The sequence below is a fragment of the Colias philodice genome, chromosome 1 (genome assembly GCF_061535455.1).
Source record: "Colias philodice isolate Cphi_HAF_F1 chromosome 1, ilColPhil1 Martin Lab GWU primary, whole genome shotgun sequence".
Classification (NCBI taxonomy): Eukaryota; Metazoa; Arthropoda; class Insecta; order Lepidoptera; family Pieridae; genus Colias; species Colias philodice.
This window is the reverse complement of record NC_143086.1, coordinates 37,829-51,851: the sequence shown is the minus strand read 5'-3', so window position 1 is coordinate 51,851 and position 14,023 is coordinate 37,829. Positions and strand designations below refer to the sequence as shown.

General features: G+C 38.0%; 4 protein-coding genes across 4 annotated transcripts; 1 reads left to right on the top strand and 3 right to left on the bottom strand.

Annotated features, from left to right (window-relative positions):
• Nucleotides 1-1,329: 1,329 nt before the first annotated feature.
• Nucleotides 1,330-2,708, bottom strand: LOC149490925 (uncharacterized). The gene is made up of 2 exons (XM_089698691.1): nucleotides 1,668-2,708; nucleotides 1,330-1,490 (listed from the first exon to the last, which is right to left on the bottom strand). Exons 1-2 carry the CDS (start codon nucleotides 2,650-2,652, stop codon nucleotides 1,330-1,332), a joined length of 1,146 nt encoding a protein of 381 aa, XP_089554817.1. The 5' UTR covers nucleotides 2,653-2,708.
• A 3,439-nt stretch (nucleotides 2,709-6,147) lies between these two features.
• Nucleotides 6,148-6,738, top strand: LOC149490924 (uncharacterized). The gene has a single exon (XM_089700417.1). It carries the CDS (start codon nucleotides 6,148-6,150, stop codon nucleotides 6,736-6,738), a length of 591 nt encoding a protein of 196 aa, XP_089556543.1.
• Nucleotides 6,739-7,646: 908 nt separating this feature from the next.
• LOC149490923 (uncharacterized) lies at nucleotides 7,647-11,322 on the bottom strand. The gene is made up of 6 exons (XM_089700408.1): nucleotides 10,993-11,322; nucleotides 10,562-10,771; nucleotides 10,264-10,479; nucleotides 9,951-10,169; nucleotides 8,122-9,438; nucleotides 7,647-7,724 (listed from the first exon to the last, which is right to left on the bottom strand). The coding sequence occupies exons 1-6, from the start codon at nucleotides 11,095-11,097 to the stop codon at nucleotides 7,647-7,649; spliced, it is 2,145 nt and encodes a 714-aa protein (XP_089556534.1). The 5' UTR covers nucleotides 11,098-11,322.
• A 1,543-nt stretch (nucleotides 11,323-12,865) lies between these two features.
• Nucleotides 12,866-13,456, bottom strand: LOC149490922 (uncharacterized). Its single transcript, XM_089700400.1, has one exon. The coding sequence runs from the start codon at nucleotides 13,454-13,456 to the stop codon at nucleotides 12,866-12,868; it is 591 nt and encodes a 196-aa protein (XP_089556526.1).
• Nucleotides 13,457-14,023: the final 567 nt, after the last annotated feature.

The following is a 14,023-nucleotide window of genomic DNA, read 5'->3' as shown; positions in this document are numbered from 1 at the left end:
TCGAGGTGGAAGAGAGCGAGGCATCGGCTCTGAGGTGGGGCGCGGGGACGGCGCTCGTTCGGGAAACCGTTTTCTTGATGCCGTCCCTGTGTCGCTGTCGCTAGGCGGATGCCTAGACATACTGGGGGCCGTTGGAGACGTCAGGCTCCAAGACCGTCTCTGCGTCATCCAGTTAAGGGAGGAACATTGTCCTCCTTCACCAACACCAGGTCGCCTTGTTGCAGACATCTGACGGGAAGACGCCATTTCGTCTGCTGCTGCAGCTCCGCGATGTATATAGGTACTCAAGGTCTCAGTGGCGCCAGAAGTGCTGCCTGAATGCTTCGAGTCTCTGAAAACTATCTAAGCAGTTCTGGTTATGTCCGCCGCGTTCGGCGATGGCAGCGACGTCAGCGCACGGCCGATGAGGAAGTGACCTGGATTTGAAGGATGGAAATCGTCTGGAGAGGAAGATAAAGGGTCGTAAGAAAGGACATAAAGGTCGGCTGTTCAGGATGGTCTCTACTTGACTGAACGAAAAATACCAACTCCTCAAATGTCAAATGGACATTCCCTAAAATTATTTAAGATAAAGCTTTGCGCATCGTATTCCTGATTCGACAGGCCGAAAGAACGAGAAGAGAAAGCCGGTTCAAATTCAAACTCGATCCCCTCGTTTGAAGCAAATTCTGAAATTGAACTTGACTTTATAATATCGTTAAGCTATCGCTCCGACAAAATTTAGATAAAATAAATGAATTAATCAAATAAAATTTCGATATTTTACATCCCCTCCCACGCATATCAGTAATAAAGGGACCGGCTAAGCCAACGCAAACACTAATGAACGCAAAAACTAATAGCAGCTGAGGTGCAGCACGTAGCAAACGCGCGTGCTCCTGCTGAAACAACAACTTAGTTAGCCGGTGCTTGGCATGGAGAAGAATGGGGTGACACATATCAAAAGTGTCAAATAATAAATAAAAATAAAAATGATTGGGTGTCGCTAAGAATTTTCAATTCATTGGGGAAACTATCCCGCTGTGCCAGCCTACACAAATGTTAAAGGACGCGTCAAGTTCCTCAGGCTGTAGAACACTGCTAGGTTTATTATTGGTATGTGTGTGACAGTTATGAATAAATCGTAATAAATAAGCGAACGCGCGCTGTAATATCGTAAGTTTCGAATATCTGTCAAAATCAATAAAATCATTTATTCCCCAATTTAATTAATAACGGCAACATTAACCCTTCATTCTAATAATAATAATGCTAATGTTCATTGTAGATTGTAGCCAGTTGCGTCGTGGCTTTCGTAAAAAATAAACAAAACAAAAACAAAATCACAATTTATGTAATATCAATTAATAGCCTACAAGCTTCAACATCGCTCGATGCGTAATCAGCTGGGTTCATTGATTTGGGCACGTGATGCCATTCAGTAACTAAAATACTAGCAATGCGATTTGACACAAATGTTTTTAATTTACTATAACGAGATTTAAGCCAACCTGAAAAAGTTAATGAATCGGTCCAGTAAACTAATTGAGATATCTGGAAACGTAGTGTTCTGCAAACAGTTGATGTAAATCGAGAATTTAAGGGCACGTTATAGTCCCATTTAATTTTTGCAAACCATAATTTTTTATTTAATAATTTTAGTATTAAGGTTAGCAAGCACAAAATACCAAAAGGGTCAAACATTTTACAAAAGTCTTGCCTAAATTTAGTTAGCGACTCGTTTAAACTTTCAAAGGTGCACAGTGTGTTGCACTTCAAAAATGAATTAAATAAATTGTCGCTTGACCTTGAATGGGCGCTAACAGGCCCGGCAAGTAACCAACCTAACTTCGACTTACGCATAACCGGCATGTCCTGGCCTAACGTAATCTGCTCGGATCCGATTAAATTCCAAAAAATGTCAGCACCGATTAAAATATCAATTGGACCGGGCTGATTAAAATTGGGATCTGCGAGTTTGATGTTACGCGGCAAATTTAAATGAGACACGTCTATGTATTTATGCGGCAAATTACCCGAAATATTTGGCAAAACTAAACACGATATATCAAAATTGATATTATTGTCATGTATAGACCTAATTTGCAAGGCGCAACGTTCAGGAGTTTTAAACAATGAAATATCACCTACTCCTCTCAAATTAACGAAATTGTGTTGCGGCGTTAATTGCAATCTATGTTTTAATTCTTTAGTTATTAATGACGTCATACTACCGGAGTCTAACATCGCCCGTGCGGTCACGTGGTCGTTGCTAACGGGATTGTAAACATCAATGAGTGCTGTGCATAACAACACCTGAGTTGAATGGGAGACGACCATATGATTGGACGCGACTCCGGACTCGCTCTGCGTCGGCGTAGGTGAGTCCATAGTTTGTGTATTTACAGCCTGAGTAACTTCCCTATGTGATAAAGTGTTATGGCGCTTCTTACAAGTACGACAAGAACGCAATCGGCAACGGTATGTGGTGTGACCTGCTCTGAGACAGTTGAGGCAGAGCTTCAATCGAGCAGCGCCGGCGATTCGATCCTCGACGCTCAAGGACCGGTATGACGAACAGTCGTAAATGCGATGACTGCCGTTGCAGAAGACACACGAAGCCGGAGGGAAAGAAGAAGCACCGGGAATGGCTGAAATTGTGAAGGTTTTCATGTTTACGGACTTGTCTGACTTGTTGTGAGGAACAAGGTGTTCCCGCTTACTATTGTTATTATGTATTTTTAAATTCTTCCCATTTCAAATTAGAATTATTGTCGAGCTTAGCCGAAACCATATGTATAATTAAAGTGTCCCAGTGATCAGTGGGCTGCCCCAATGTATTTAAGGCGCGCAGATTTTTAGACACATGATCAACTAGGTAACGTAAAGATTTCGCCGACTCTCGGCCTATAGATTGTAAATTAAACAAAGAATTTAAATGGTTAAAAATTAATTGTCTTTTGTTGTTATATCTCTCGCAAAGGAGACGCCAAGCTGTAATTGCAATCGGTTACCTCTAAATTGCTTATAACTTGAGCTGCTTCACCCTCTAAGTACGAGTTCAAGTAGTGAAATTTATGAATGGACTTTATGCGCTCGTTATTATGTATTAGCGATTCAAAGGTATCGCGAAACTCAAGCCATTTGTTATATGAGCCATCAAAATTTCCTATTTTTATCAAAGGTAATCTAAAATTTATTTCGTTACCTTGATGACCGCAATGAGCTTGATCTTCGGACTTTACACTTGCTAGTTCACAGTTATTCTTCCCAAGTAACCTTTGAGCACTAGCTATTAGAGAAATAAAATCTTGTTCAATTTCATCCCTTGCATCAATTTCGGCTTCCATGGAGGTTGGATTCTCAATTTCGATGCGCGTTTGCACATCGTCGAACTGGTGATGGTGGTGGTGGGTGAACAAAGCACGAAAGCGCTCCAACCTCAACGAAAGTTCATCCATTTCTTGCGAAGAAATATCATCGCTATTGAAAAGATTATTGATATAATTCTTGAATTTAGTTAAAAGTCCTTTAATGGAGGATCTAGTATTTACGTAAGAAGTCATATTTCGAACAAAAATATATTAATTATAAATCGACAAGAAATGGAAGAAGGATTAAATTTAAATTAAGAAAAAATAATAATATAAAAGAAATACGCAAATTAATCCGGCTTATAATCCCATACACTCGGCGCTGGCGCAGGGCGCGTGCGTAGTAACAGCTGGCGGCAGATAACGGGACTCGAGCTGAGTCACGCGGTCCGACACTGGCAAGCAAAGCGAAGCGTTATGTATCTAATGCAATGGAATATTTAAGCAGGGATTTATAATTTTTAGCTATAAATTGATGGGATGAGTGCAAGTTTATTCAATAATTAAATGAAATGAGTATAATTAATGCCCTTTATGAAATAAAATAATAATGAAATATAGGCAAGCAGCTTTAGCTTTTAATTTAATAGTGCAAAAAATATTGCGAATAGCTCAGTAAGCTTGTATGGCTTGAAGCTAATTAATTTAATGTAAAGAAACTCCTCCAAAAATAATAAAAAAAAGAATTTATGCAGATATCTGCATAAATTCTTTATTTTGCGAGCGAGCGGATCTATCGGCAATTTAGATAATTTCGAAGGAATTAGATAAGGAAATTAGATATGGAAAGAAAAAGGAAAAAAGGAGTGGTTCACTTCCCTGCTGGACCGTGGCTGCGGCACCTGGCGGAGTCGGCGGGTCGGCGGGTCGGCGGACGCTCCTGAGTCCTGACTCTTGAGTGACGTGGCGGGCTTCACGAAGCGACTGGGACGGCACGGCTAGTAATTGCTGCCTGAAGTCTTCCGTCTTCCAAATCGGTCTTCTAAATACGTAGTAGAAGTTCGAGGGCGTGACAATCCGTGACCTTTGTCCGTCCTTCTGTGTGCCTTGCGTCAATCACGTCGGGGTCACCATGTGCAAGACTGGGTTCTTGGGGTATCAAAGAAAACCATCTAAAGGTTCTTTAAATTATATTTGATAATTAGTATAATGAATCGTACAAAATAAAAGAAGACAATAGCACGCTTATTGGAGGCGTGTGTCACGTACGACGCTCGAGGTGGAAGAGAGCGAGGCATCGGCTCTGAGGTGGGGCGCGGGGACGGCGGTCGTTCGGGAAACCGGTTTCTTGATGCCGTCCCTGTGTCGCTGTCGCTAGGCGGATGCCTAGACACCTGTAGTCTTTTTTCCCCACATCGGATGGATCTCTTCCAATGTCGACACGAGGCAAGATCACAGAACGCCTCAAATTCAATCGGCGTATACCTACCATGTGGAGCCGTGTTTAATGCACTTCCCACGTCGACCAGAAAGTTATTTATCTCTATGCAATTCTGCTGACGTTTTATTACAACTTATGGTTAATATAGGCATGTTGGCCGACTCTGTCTATGACCTTGACTCTTGCTCCTTTAGTTCTTCCATTGAAATACACAACATACATACTTATAGTTTCTTTGCATTGATTCAATTCAGTGTATATTTTTTTAACTGCATCAGTTAGTTCTTCAACTTTTCTCTCTAGTTCACTTTGGCACTTCGGAACTTTTTGCACATCTGAAGGGTTATTAAAGTTATCACAGCATGCACTACATTTACAATTAGTAACATGAGGTTTCAATGTGCCTTCCTCGATTAATGCCTGTAGTCTTTTTTCCCCACATCGGATGGATCTCTTCCAATGTCGACACGAGGCAAGACCACAGAACGCCTCAAATTCAATCGGCGTATACCTACCATGTGGAGCCGTGTTTAATGCACTTCCCACGTCGACCAGAAAGAAATTTATCTCTATGCAGTTCTGCTGACGTTTTATTACAACCTATGGTTAATATAGGCATGTTGGCCGACTCTGTCCATGACCTTGACTCTTGCTCCTTTAGTTCTTCCATTGAAATACACAACATACATATTATAGTTTCTTTGCATTGATTCAATTCAGTGTATATTTTTTTAACTGCATCAGTTAGTTCTTCAACTTTTCTCTCTAGTTCACTTTGGCACTTCGGAACTTTTTGCACATCTGAAGGGTTATTAATGTTATCACAGCATGCACTACATTTACAATTAGTAACATGAGGTTTCAATGTGCCTTCCTCGATTAATGCCTGTAGTCTTTTTTCCCCACATCGGATGGATCTCTTCCAATGTCGACACGAGGCAAGACCACAGAACGCCTCAAATTCAATCGGCGTATACCTACCATGTGGAGCCGTGTTTAATGCACTTCCCACGTCGACCAGAAAGAAATTTATCTCTATGCAGTTCTGCTGACGTTTTATTACAACTTATGGTTAATATAGGCATGTTGGCCGACTCTGTCCATGACCTTGACTCTTGCTCCTTTAGTTCTTCCATTGAAATACACAACATACATACAGTATAGAAAGAAAATTATCGCCAAGTGAAATAAAGTGTGAAGAGTTATATGACGCAACAACTACGAGAAATTCAGACGGAAGATTTGTAGTTAAGCTACCATTCACTAGTGACGATCCTCAATGCATGTATGGAAATTCAAAAGACATAGCAGTAAGAAAATTGAAAGCGTTAGAAAGAAGACTTAAACAAAATTTAGAATTAAGTATACGAAGATTACCGAAAAGTTTTAGGTGAATATTTGGAACTAAATCATATGATAGAAATTAAAGAGACAGATATCGATAACCCCAATGCAGTTTATTTACCTCATCACGCTGTAGTAAGGAAGGAAAATGACACTACTAAGGTGAGAGTCGTATTTAATGCATCATCGAAAGGTGTCAATGATGTATCTTTAAACGACGATCTGCACATAGGTCCTAAACTACAGCAAGATTTGAGACATCTGCTTATGAGGTGGAGAACTCATCGTGTATGTATCATAGGTGATTTGGTTAAGATGTATCGACAAATATGTGTGAAAGACGAAGACACCAACTATCAAAGGATCGTGTGGAGAAATGACTCAAATCAACCAATTAAGCATTATAAATTATTGACCTTAACTTTTGGAACTGCTTGTGCTCCTTATTTAGCAGTTAAGACATTACAGACATTAGCAAAACAAGAGCAGCTCAGGGTCCCTACTGCATCGGATATTACTCAGCGTGATTTTTACATCGACGACTTAATGACCGGATGCGAAAATCTAGATGAAGCTTTACACATATACGATGAAATGAATAGTCTAATGAAGTCTGGTGGTTTTCAAATGCAAAAGTGGAGTAGCAATGACAATGAGTGATGTACGCATCAAATCAGATAATCAATTTAAAGTTCTCGGATTATCTTGGAATAGAGAGACTGATAATTTCGAATATACAATTAATTTACCAGATGGTCAACATCCTGTAACGAAGCGCCAAATATTATCTGATATAGCTCGATTATATGATCCGACAGGTTGGATAGCACCGGTAGTAGTTAAAGCAAAGATATTTATACAGAAGGTATGGAAAGTAGGATTAGACTGGGATGCAAAGGAGATTGCTCTGCGCCCATACATTGTTCGCCCTGGAACCAAGAACATCCGAAAATTATATTTTGTGTTGTCGATCATTATTAAACTCCTAAATGATCTTATTTTTATAGCGGACTAGCTGCAGAATAGATATATTCCAAAAAAAGAATCAGATTTTGAGGCTATAATGGAACCATAACAACGAATATTAGATATTAGTTTTTCATAGCTTAGTGATTTTTAAGAAACTGAAAAGCAATATATCATAATATATTTAGCTATTTTAAGCACCTCCCTAGATAATTGGGTAGGTACCTATGCAGTTTTTTTTCTAAAGCCTAAGTGTATAATGTAAGTTAAACGTTTAAATGCATAGAATCTATTAACAGGTACCTGTATTCTAAGAATTCGTTTAGGAATGAGAAAAAATAGTAAATAGAAGCGGCGCATGCTTGAACAGCGCAAACATGTGACTTGTTAACCAGCCTTACCAATTTTGTACCTAGTAAGTTGTTGTTAAACCTAGTCCTTCATTAACTTATTATGTTGGATTATGAAATAAAACACATACTTATTTTAATTTCATGTTTATTGTTCATCATCTAAATTGGCAATTAAAATATTGTCTAAAAACTGTGCAGGGGGTTCGATATTATTTTGATGTCTCGCATAGCTCAGATACCAAATAATTGTCATAACATGGGCGCAGCAGCCGATGGTTCTGCGCCCAACGATGCAATTACAGCAATATTGTACGATTGCTTGTCGACCTATTTGTGATGCATCTACTACAATATAAACAAAATATGTTTTATTACTGATATGACGGCTGTGAATTTTGCGTCGTAATAACCATATGGTTTCAGAATTAACCACTTCTAATTCATTAATCAAATCCTGATCGACCTCCCTGCACACCACAATAATATAGGAACCATCGCGCCGCACATGCTCAACGTAGTATGAACGGGCTTGTTTAATTTGATACACACCTAATGGGATTAAAATCATGTCATTTAAATCCATTTGGGGAAAATCTAGAAGAGTTTCATTATTGACAGTAATACTTTCAAACTGGGCCCGTCTTCTATTTAAATTGTTTCGTTCTACAAAATCAGCCAATGAATTATTGGTAAACATTCTTTCCTGTATTATGGAGATTATTACCCTAGCATCCTCTCTGTCTTCTAGAACCGGGTGAAACTTGTTTAATAATGCTGCTGCCACCTTAAAATCTTGCATCAAATGATTAGATGCTCTATTAAAATATTCCTGGCGCAGCAGCTTAAAATTGCGCTTAAAACGTCCATTGACCACTTCTACTACCCATCGACATAGGGTCACTTTACGGGATTCGTTTGCATTTGTTGTACTCAATTGATATTCACCCGGTTCTATTGAGAGAGGATAATGAACTGAGTAGTTTAAACTTCGTAAGAGGGAAATGCTGTCACGAAAGCCTCGGTCTAAAATCATTACATCACCATCTCTGAAATATTGTCGCATAGGTTTTGAAGAATCATAAAATTCATCTTTTAAAATGTCTGCATCTGATTTTGTGGCTGCATAAGGGCCCAGTACTTCAATTATATAGCCATCACAACATACTATAATGAACGGTTTGACAAGGTTCCTATATTTATGGAGGGAATATGATTTCTTTTGGTAAGCATAATTGCTACTCTTCTGAACATAAATATATGTTCCATCCATTATAGTAATTGCCTTTCTATCCTCCATATTAGTCCCAGGGTTTCCAAACAAAGACTCAGGAATATATAGGTTTCTTGCTGCCACTTCTTCTCTACTTATATGTTGTAACCCTAAATGTGCTGGCACAAAGCATTCCATCATAATCTCTCGTGCTTTAGCAACAAGTCTTGAGAGAGTACTTCTTCCAATTTTTAATAATGAAGAGATTCTTTCGTCCAAGTCTCCTGTTCTGAGCTTCATTAAATAAGCGCCAAGTGATGTAGCTCGTTTTTGAAAATCAGGGAGTTCTGCTTCGAGTTCTCTGAATTGCTCTTTCGTGCGTCCCAGCCAATACCACACTAGATGGTCTTCCATTTGCTCAATATTTTCAAAATCTAAAGTGTGATTTTCATTTTTCAATAACTCACAAAAGTCTTCTATGTAAGCTGCTGTGAAACTTCGGTTAACATTTTCAACTTCGAAGAGTTCTGACCATGACTGCCTTGACAAATGCAATTCACATAATATACGACAACCCGGCGGTATATAATACTTGTGATCTATAAAGAGCCTCACCCTTAATACAAAAGGAACTACTCGCTGTGAAGTACTATTACATAGCAGAAATATACATCTGTTATGTGTATCTGATGCTCTAGAGTAATTTGGCAAGGTTATTCTTTCAATTTGTTGTGGAACTGGATTGACTCCTGACACAGGTAATAAATCATTGACAGCTGTGATGTTTGCTCTTTGAAAGCATCTATTACAAAGCAAATCCGAGGGCCGAATCTAAAAAAAAAATAAAAAAAATTACACATTGCATGGTATAGTACAATAAATAAAACAATTTACACTACAAATGTTGCATGACTAGACTGACCAGAAAAAATCTATTAAGTAACACCAAATAGTACAATCGACAAAGTTGAATCATGACCCATTTTGACAATAAATCGTTTGAATCCGTCAAATTGACAAAGATCAAAGTCGTTACCATGGTTAAGTAGGTTTACGCGAATGTGGACCTAACTGTATTTGAATATCTGTAGGAAAATGAGCTTATGGTGGGTCATAATTCAACTTTGTCGATTGTACAGACGCCAGCAGGTCAAACTACCCGAATCTGTCAGATTTTACCAGTCAAACATTAACCTACTACTCTTGTGATAAGTTTGAAATTCTATTGAAGAATTAATCTGACAGATTGTGGTAGCTTGATGTGCTGGCGTCTGTACATCAGGCATTGCTTTGAAGTGTAAGCTAGCTTATTTATTGCAAAAGTTAAGTCATAAGTCTCTCACCTCTCGCGGTTGAACCCAATTTCGCACAACATCTAAAATGTGACTGTTACTTTCTGCTTGTACAGAGTGACTTTGGATTCGTGCCAGTGAACAACCACATACAACACAAATATGTTGATGACCAACCAGTGGTACATCCTGCAAATCTTGTGATGTTGTGGTATCTCTATTGAGAAATAATGTATGACAAGCATCACATATATAATCATTTGCAGTCACCTGTAATATAAAAAACATGTAGTTATTTTATACCTTTTCTTCTATAAAGAGTTATTATAAATGCAAATAGTTTTGAATGGAAATAAAAGCTTACTATTTGTGGTGCAACTCGTTGCTGTATTTGCACAAGAATGGCATCATTATGAAGAATGTGTCGTCTCTGTCTATTGAAATGAATACCACAATTGGCACATCTTGATTGATTGCTTGTTGTAGGAGTATTCCTTGATGTAGATGGGGCTGAATAATGCCTGGCAGCACGATCAGATCTTTGCCAACAAGGATGACAAATATAATGTGATGCACGTATCTAAAAGAAAAAAATATCAATGACACCACTGTAAATCCAATGTTAAATATGACCCAAAAATAATTTCCTTAAAATATTATACCTCCAATGGCATAAGTCTTTCCACGATGATATTTCTGATATTCATATTATGTTGAGTGTCAGTTCTCAGAGAAATCAGTTGGTGTGAACGTGCCCGAGGTTCCAACATTCTATTGCAGAGTGCACAGTTTCTACCAATATTACTTGTTACTGAAGTGGCATCTTGAGCACTTGTCCAACATGTTGTGCATATGAGATCATGAGCTTGAACCTAAAAAAAACATAGGTAAATAGTTTGTATCTTACTTGAAATATGAAAATACCCCAAATCCTTTTTTCATTCTTTTTTTTTAGAGAAGACGATAATTGCAAGCATAATGTGAAAGGTCAAGTATAGAAACTTATTTATGCAGTTAATAGAAGTCTAAAAGAACGCAAACAGAATAATATACACGCACCCAAAATATGCAGACACAGTAGAAATATAATTACCAAAAGAGGTGCAGTCCATTGTTGTACACAGTGACGAATCTGGTCATCTTCCAACAACATGGAACCACCAGCAGAGCCACAATTTACACAAAATCCACTTTCCATTGCGTATGCGTAAGTCCGTTTGAGAGTGCCAGGTTATCGTTTGAGCGGTACACAGTTCCGGTAATCACAGCCAAGTAAGTCGCTTTTAAAGCAATCAGAGTCCGTTAAAATAGCCAAGTCGTAGGTAATATGCAATATAGTCCCAAAAGTCACCAAAACACACCGATACAAATAATTACAAACAGCAAGCGACGCTATTGTAATCATCAGTAGACTGACAGCACTGACAGTGACAAGTGACTAGGGATGACGATCAAAGATCGATTAATCGAAGAATCGATTTTTCAGGTCTAATAGATCGTTTTAAAAAAAAACTGATTTTACTGTTAAGAGATCATTTATTAATTATCTTTCTTGTTTTTCATAAAATGGATAAAATTTACATTATAAATGTAAACTTGAAAAATAAAATAGATTTTTATAAATCGATCTTTTAGATCACGATTTTTTGTAAGTCGATACATTGGCTTACGATTTGAATCGATTTAAAATCGATTTAAATTATACTTTATGGATATTAAAAATTAAGTCGGACGATTACAATCAATCGTCCATCCCTATTCTTTATCGACACGACATGACGTTTGGTGAAGATGGCGGCCATTAATGTTATTAATCGCGTAAAATACTTTTTATTGTTCATTTTGGCATACAGCTAGTCCGTGTTACAAATGTATTTGCAACTAATATAATAAAATAGACAGTTAATTATCGTGTATTCCAATCCATTTTGTTGCATAGGGCCATTCCGGACATTGTCCTTTGACAGAAGACCTATTGATAGAATGGACTAATTTCAGGAAAGAGTTGAATGATCTAAAGAATATCGTAATTCCACGCGGCCTTAATACAAGCAAAGATTGCGATATGCGTGTAGCTCACACGCATTTTCGGATGCTTCTAAAGCTGCATACGCAGCAGCAATTTATCTACGAGTTGTTAATAAACTTGACAAATCTGTGCATGTTACCTTAATCACAGCGAAGACTAAAGTTGCACCTATCGACAAAGAAATATCCATTCCACGATTAGAGCTCTGCGGTGCGACACTTGCAGCTAAACTCGTGTCTGAGATCGCTCAAGTCATGGGTATAATTAAAGAAAATACATATAGCTTGGACGGATTCAACTGTAGTCCTTGCATGGTTGAAAGGTCATTCATCTCGTTGGGCTACATTTGTGAGCAATAGAGTATCGACAATACTTACCATTTTAGATTATAATCAGTGGGGACATGTACCTTTGGAATCGAATCCAGCGGACTGCGCCTCTCGTGGTCTTAAATCTACAGAATTAAAGGATTACTCACTTTGGTGGAAGGGTCCTGACTGGTTGTGTAATTCTACAATTGATATCGATCAACCGATTATACCAGATACAGAAGAAGAAAGAAATACTAAATCATTTTGTGTTCAACATCAGAAGGAAGAAGATTTTGAGTGGATTAGATTTTCGTCGTTGTTTAAAATGTTGAGAGTCATGGCATGGTGTCGTAGAATTTTTAATAGAGAAAAATCTAAATTACCGAAGTACTTAACATCTAATGAATAAATTTCTTTCTTCATTCTGTATAAATATCTTTGCTTTAACTACTACCGGTGCTATCCAACCTGTCGGATCATATAATCGAGCTATATCAGATAATATTTGGCGCTTCGTTACAGGATGTTGACCATCTGGTAAATTAATTGTATATTCGAAATTATCAGTCTCTCTATTCCAAGATAATCCGAGAACTTTAAATTGATTATCTGATTTGATGCGTACATCACTCATTGTCATTGCTACTCCACTTTTGCATTTGAAAACCACCAGACTTCATTAGACTATTCATTTCATCGTATATGTGTAAAGCTTCATCTAGATTTTCGCATCCGGTCATTAAGTCGTCGATGTAAAAATCACGCTGAGTAATATCCGATGCAGTAGGGACCCTGAGCTGCTCTTGTTTTGCTAATGTCTGTAATGTCTTAACTGCTAAATAAGGAGCACAAGCAGTTCCAAAAGTTAAGGTCAATAATTTATAATGCTTAATTGGTTGATTTGAGTCATTTCTCCACACGATCCTTTGATAGTTGGTGTCTTCGTCTTTCACACATATTTGTCGATACATCTTAACCAAATCACCTATGATACATACACGATGAGTTCTCCACCTCATAAGCAGATGTCTCAAATCTTGCTGTAGTTTAGGACCTATGTGCAGATCGTCGTTTAAAGATACATCATTGACACCTTTCGATGATGCATTAAATACGACTCTCACCTTAGTAGTGTCCTTTTCCTTCCTTACTACAGCGTGATGAGGTAAATAAACTGCATTGGGGTTATCGATATCTGTCTCTTTAATTTCTATCATATGATTTAGTTCCAAATATTCACCTAAAACTTTTCGGTAATCTTCGTATACTTAATTCTAAATTTTGTTTAAGTCTTCTTTCTAACGCTTTCAATTTTCTTACTGCTATGTCTTTTGAATTTCCATACATGCATTGAGGATCGTCACTAGTGAATGGTAGCTTAACTACAAATCTTCCGTCTGAATTTCTCGTAGTTGTTGCGTCATATAACTCTTCACACTTTATTTCACTTGGCGATAATTTTCTTTCTATACTGTATGTATGTTGTGTATTTCAATGGAAGAACTAAAGGAGCAAGAGTCAAGGTCATGGACAGAGTCGGCCAACATGCCTATATTAACCATAAGTTGTAATAAAACGTCCGCAGAACTGCATAGAGATAAATTTCTTTCTGGTCGACGTGGGAAGTGCATTAAACACGGCTCCACATGGCCGATTGAATTTGAGGCGTTCTGTGGTCTTGCCTCGTGTCGACATTGGAAGAGATCCATCCGATGTGGGGAAAAAAGACTACAGGCATTAATCGAGGAAGGCACATTGAAACCTCATGTTACTAATTGTAAATG

What these genes read in the sequence shown, in the direction of transcription:
- LOC149490925 (XM_089698691.1), bottom strand. Translation starts at nt 2,652, where the DNA reads ATGAAAACCTTCACAATTTCAGCCATTCCCGGTGCTTCTTCTTTCCCT. An exon ending in TAAAATGTTTGACCCTTTTG is followed by an intron (nt 1,491 to 1,667) that starts GTATTTTGTGCT and finishes TAACTTTTTCAG; the next exon opens with GTTGGCTTAAATCTCGTTAT.
- LOC149490924 (XM_089700417.1), top strand. Translation starts at nt 6,148, where the DNA reads ATGATAGAAATTAAAGAGACAGATATCGATAACCCCAATGCAGTTTAT.
- LOC149490923 (XM_089700408.1), bottom strand. Translation starts at nt 11,097, where the DNA reads ATGGAAAGTGGATTTTGTGTAAATTGTGGCTCTGCTGGTGGTTCCATG. An exon ending in AAAGACTTATGCCATTGGAG is followed by an intron (nt 10,480 to 10,561) that starts GTATAATATTTT and finishes TTTTTCTTTTAG; the next exon opens with ATACGTGCATCACATTATAT. An exon ending in AACGAGTTGCACCACAAATA is followed by an intron (nt 10,170 to 10,263) that starts GTAAGCTTTTAT and finishes TTTATATTACAG; the next exon opens with GTGACTGCAAATGATTATAT.
- LOC149490922 (XM_089700400.1), bottom strand. Translation starts at nt 13,456, where the DNA reads ATGATAGAAATTAAAGAGACAGATATCGATAACCCCAATGCAGTTTAT.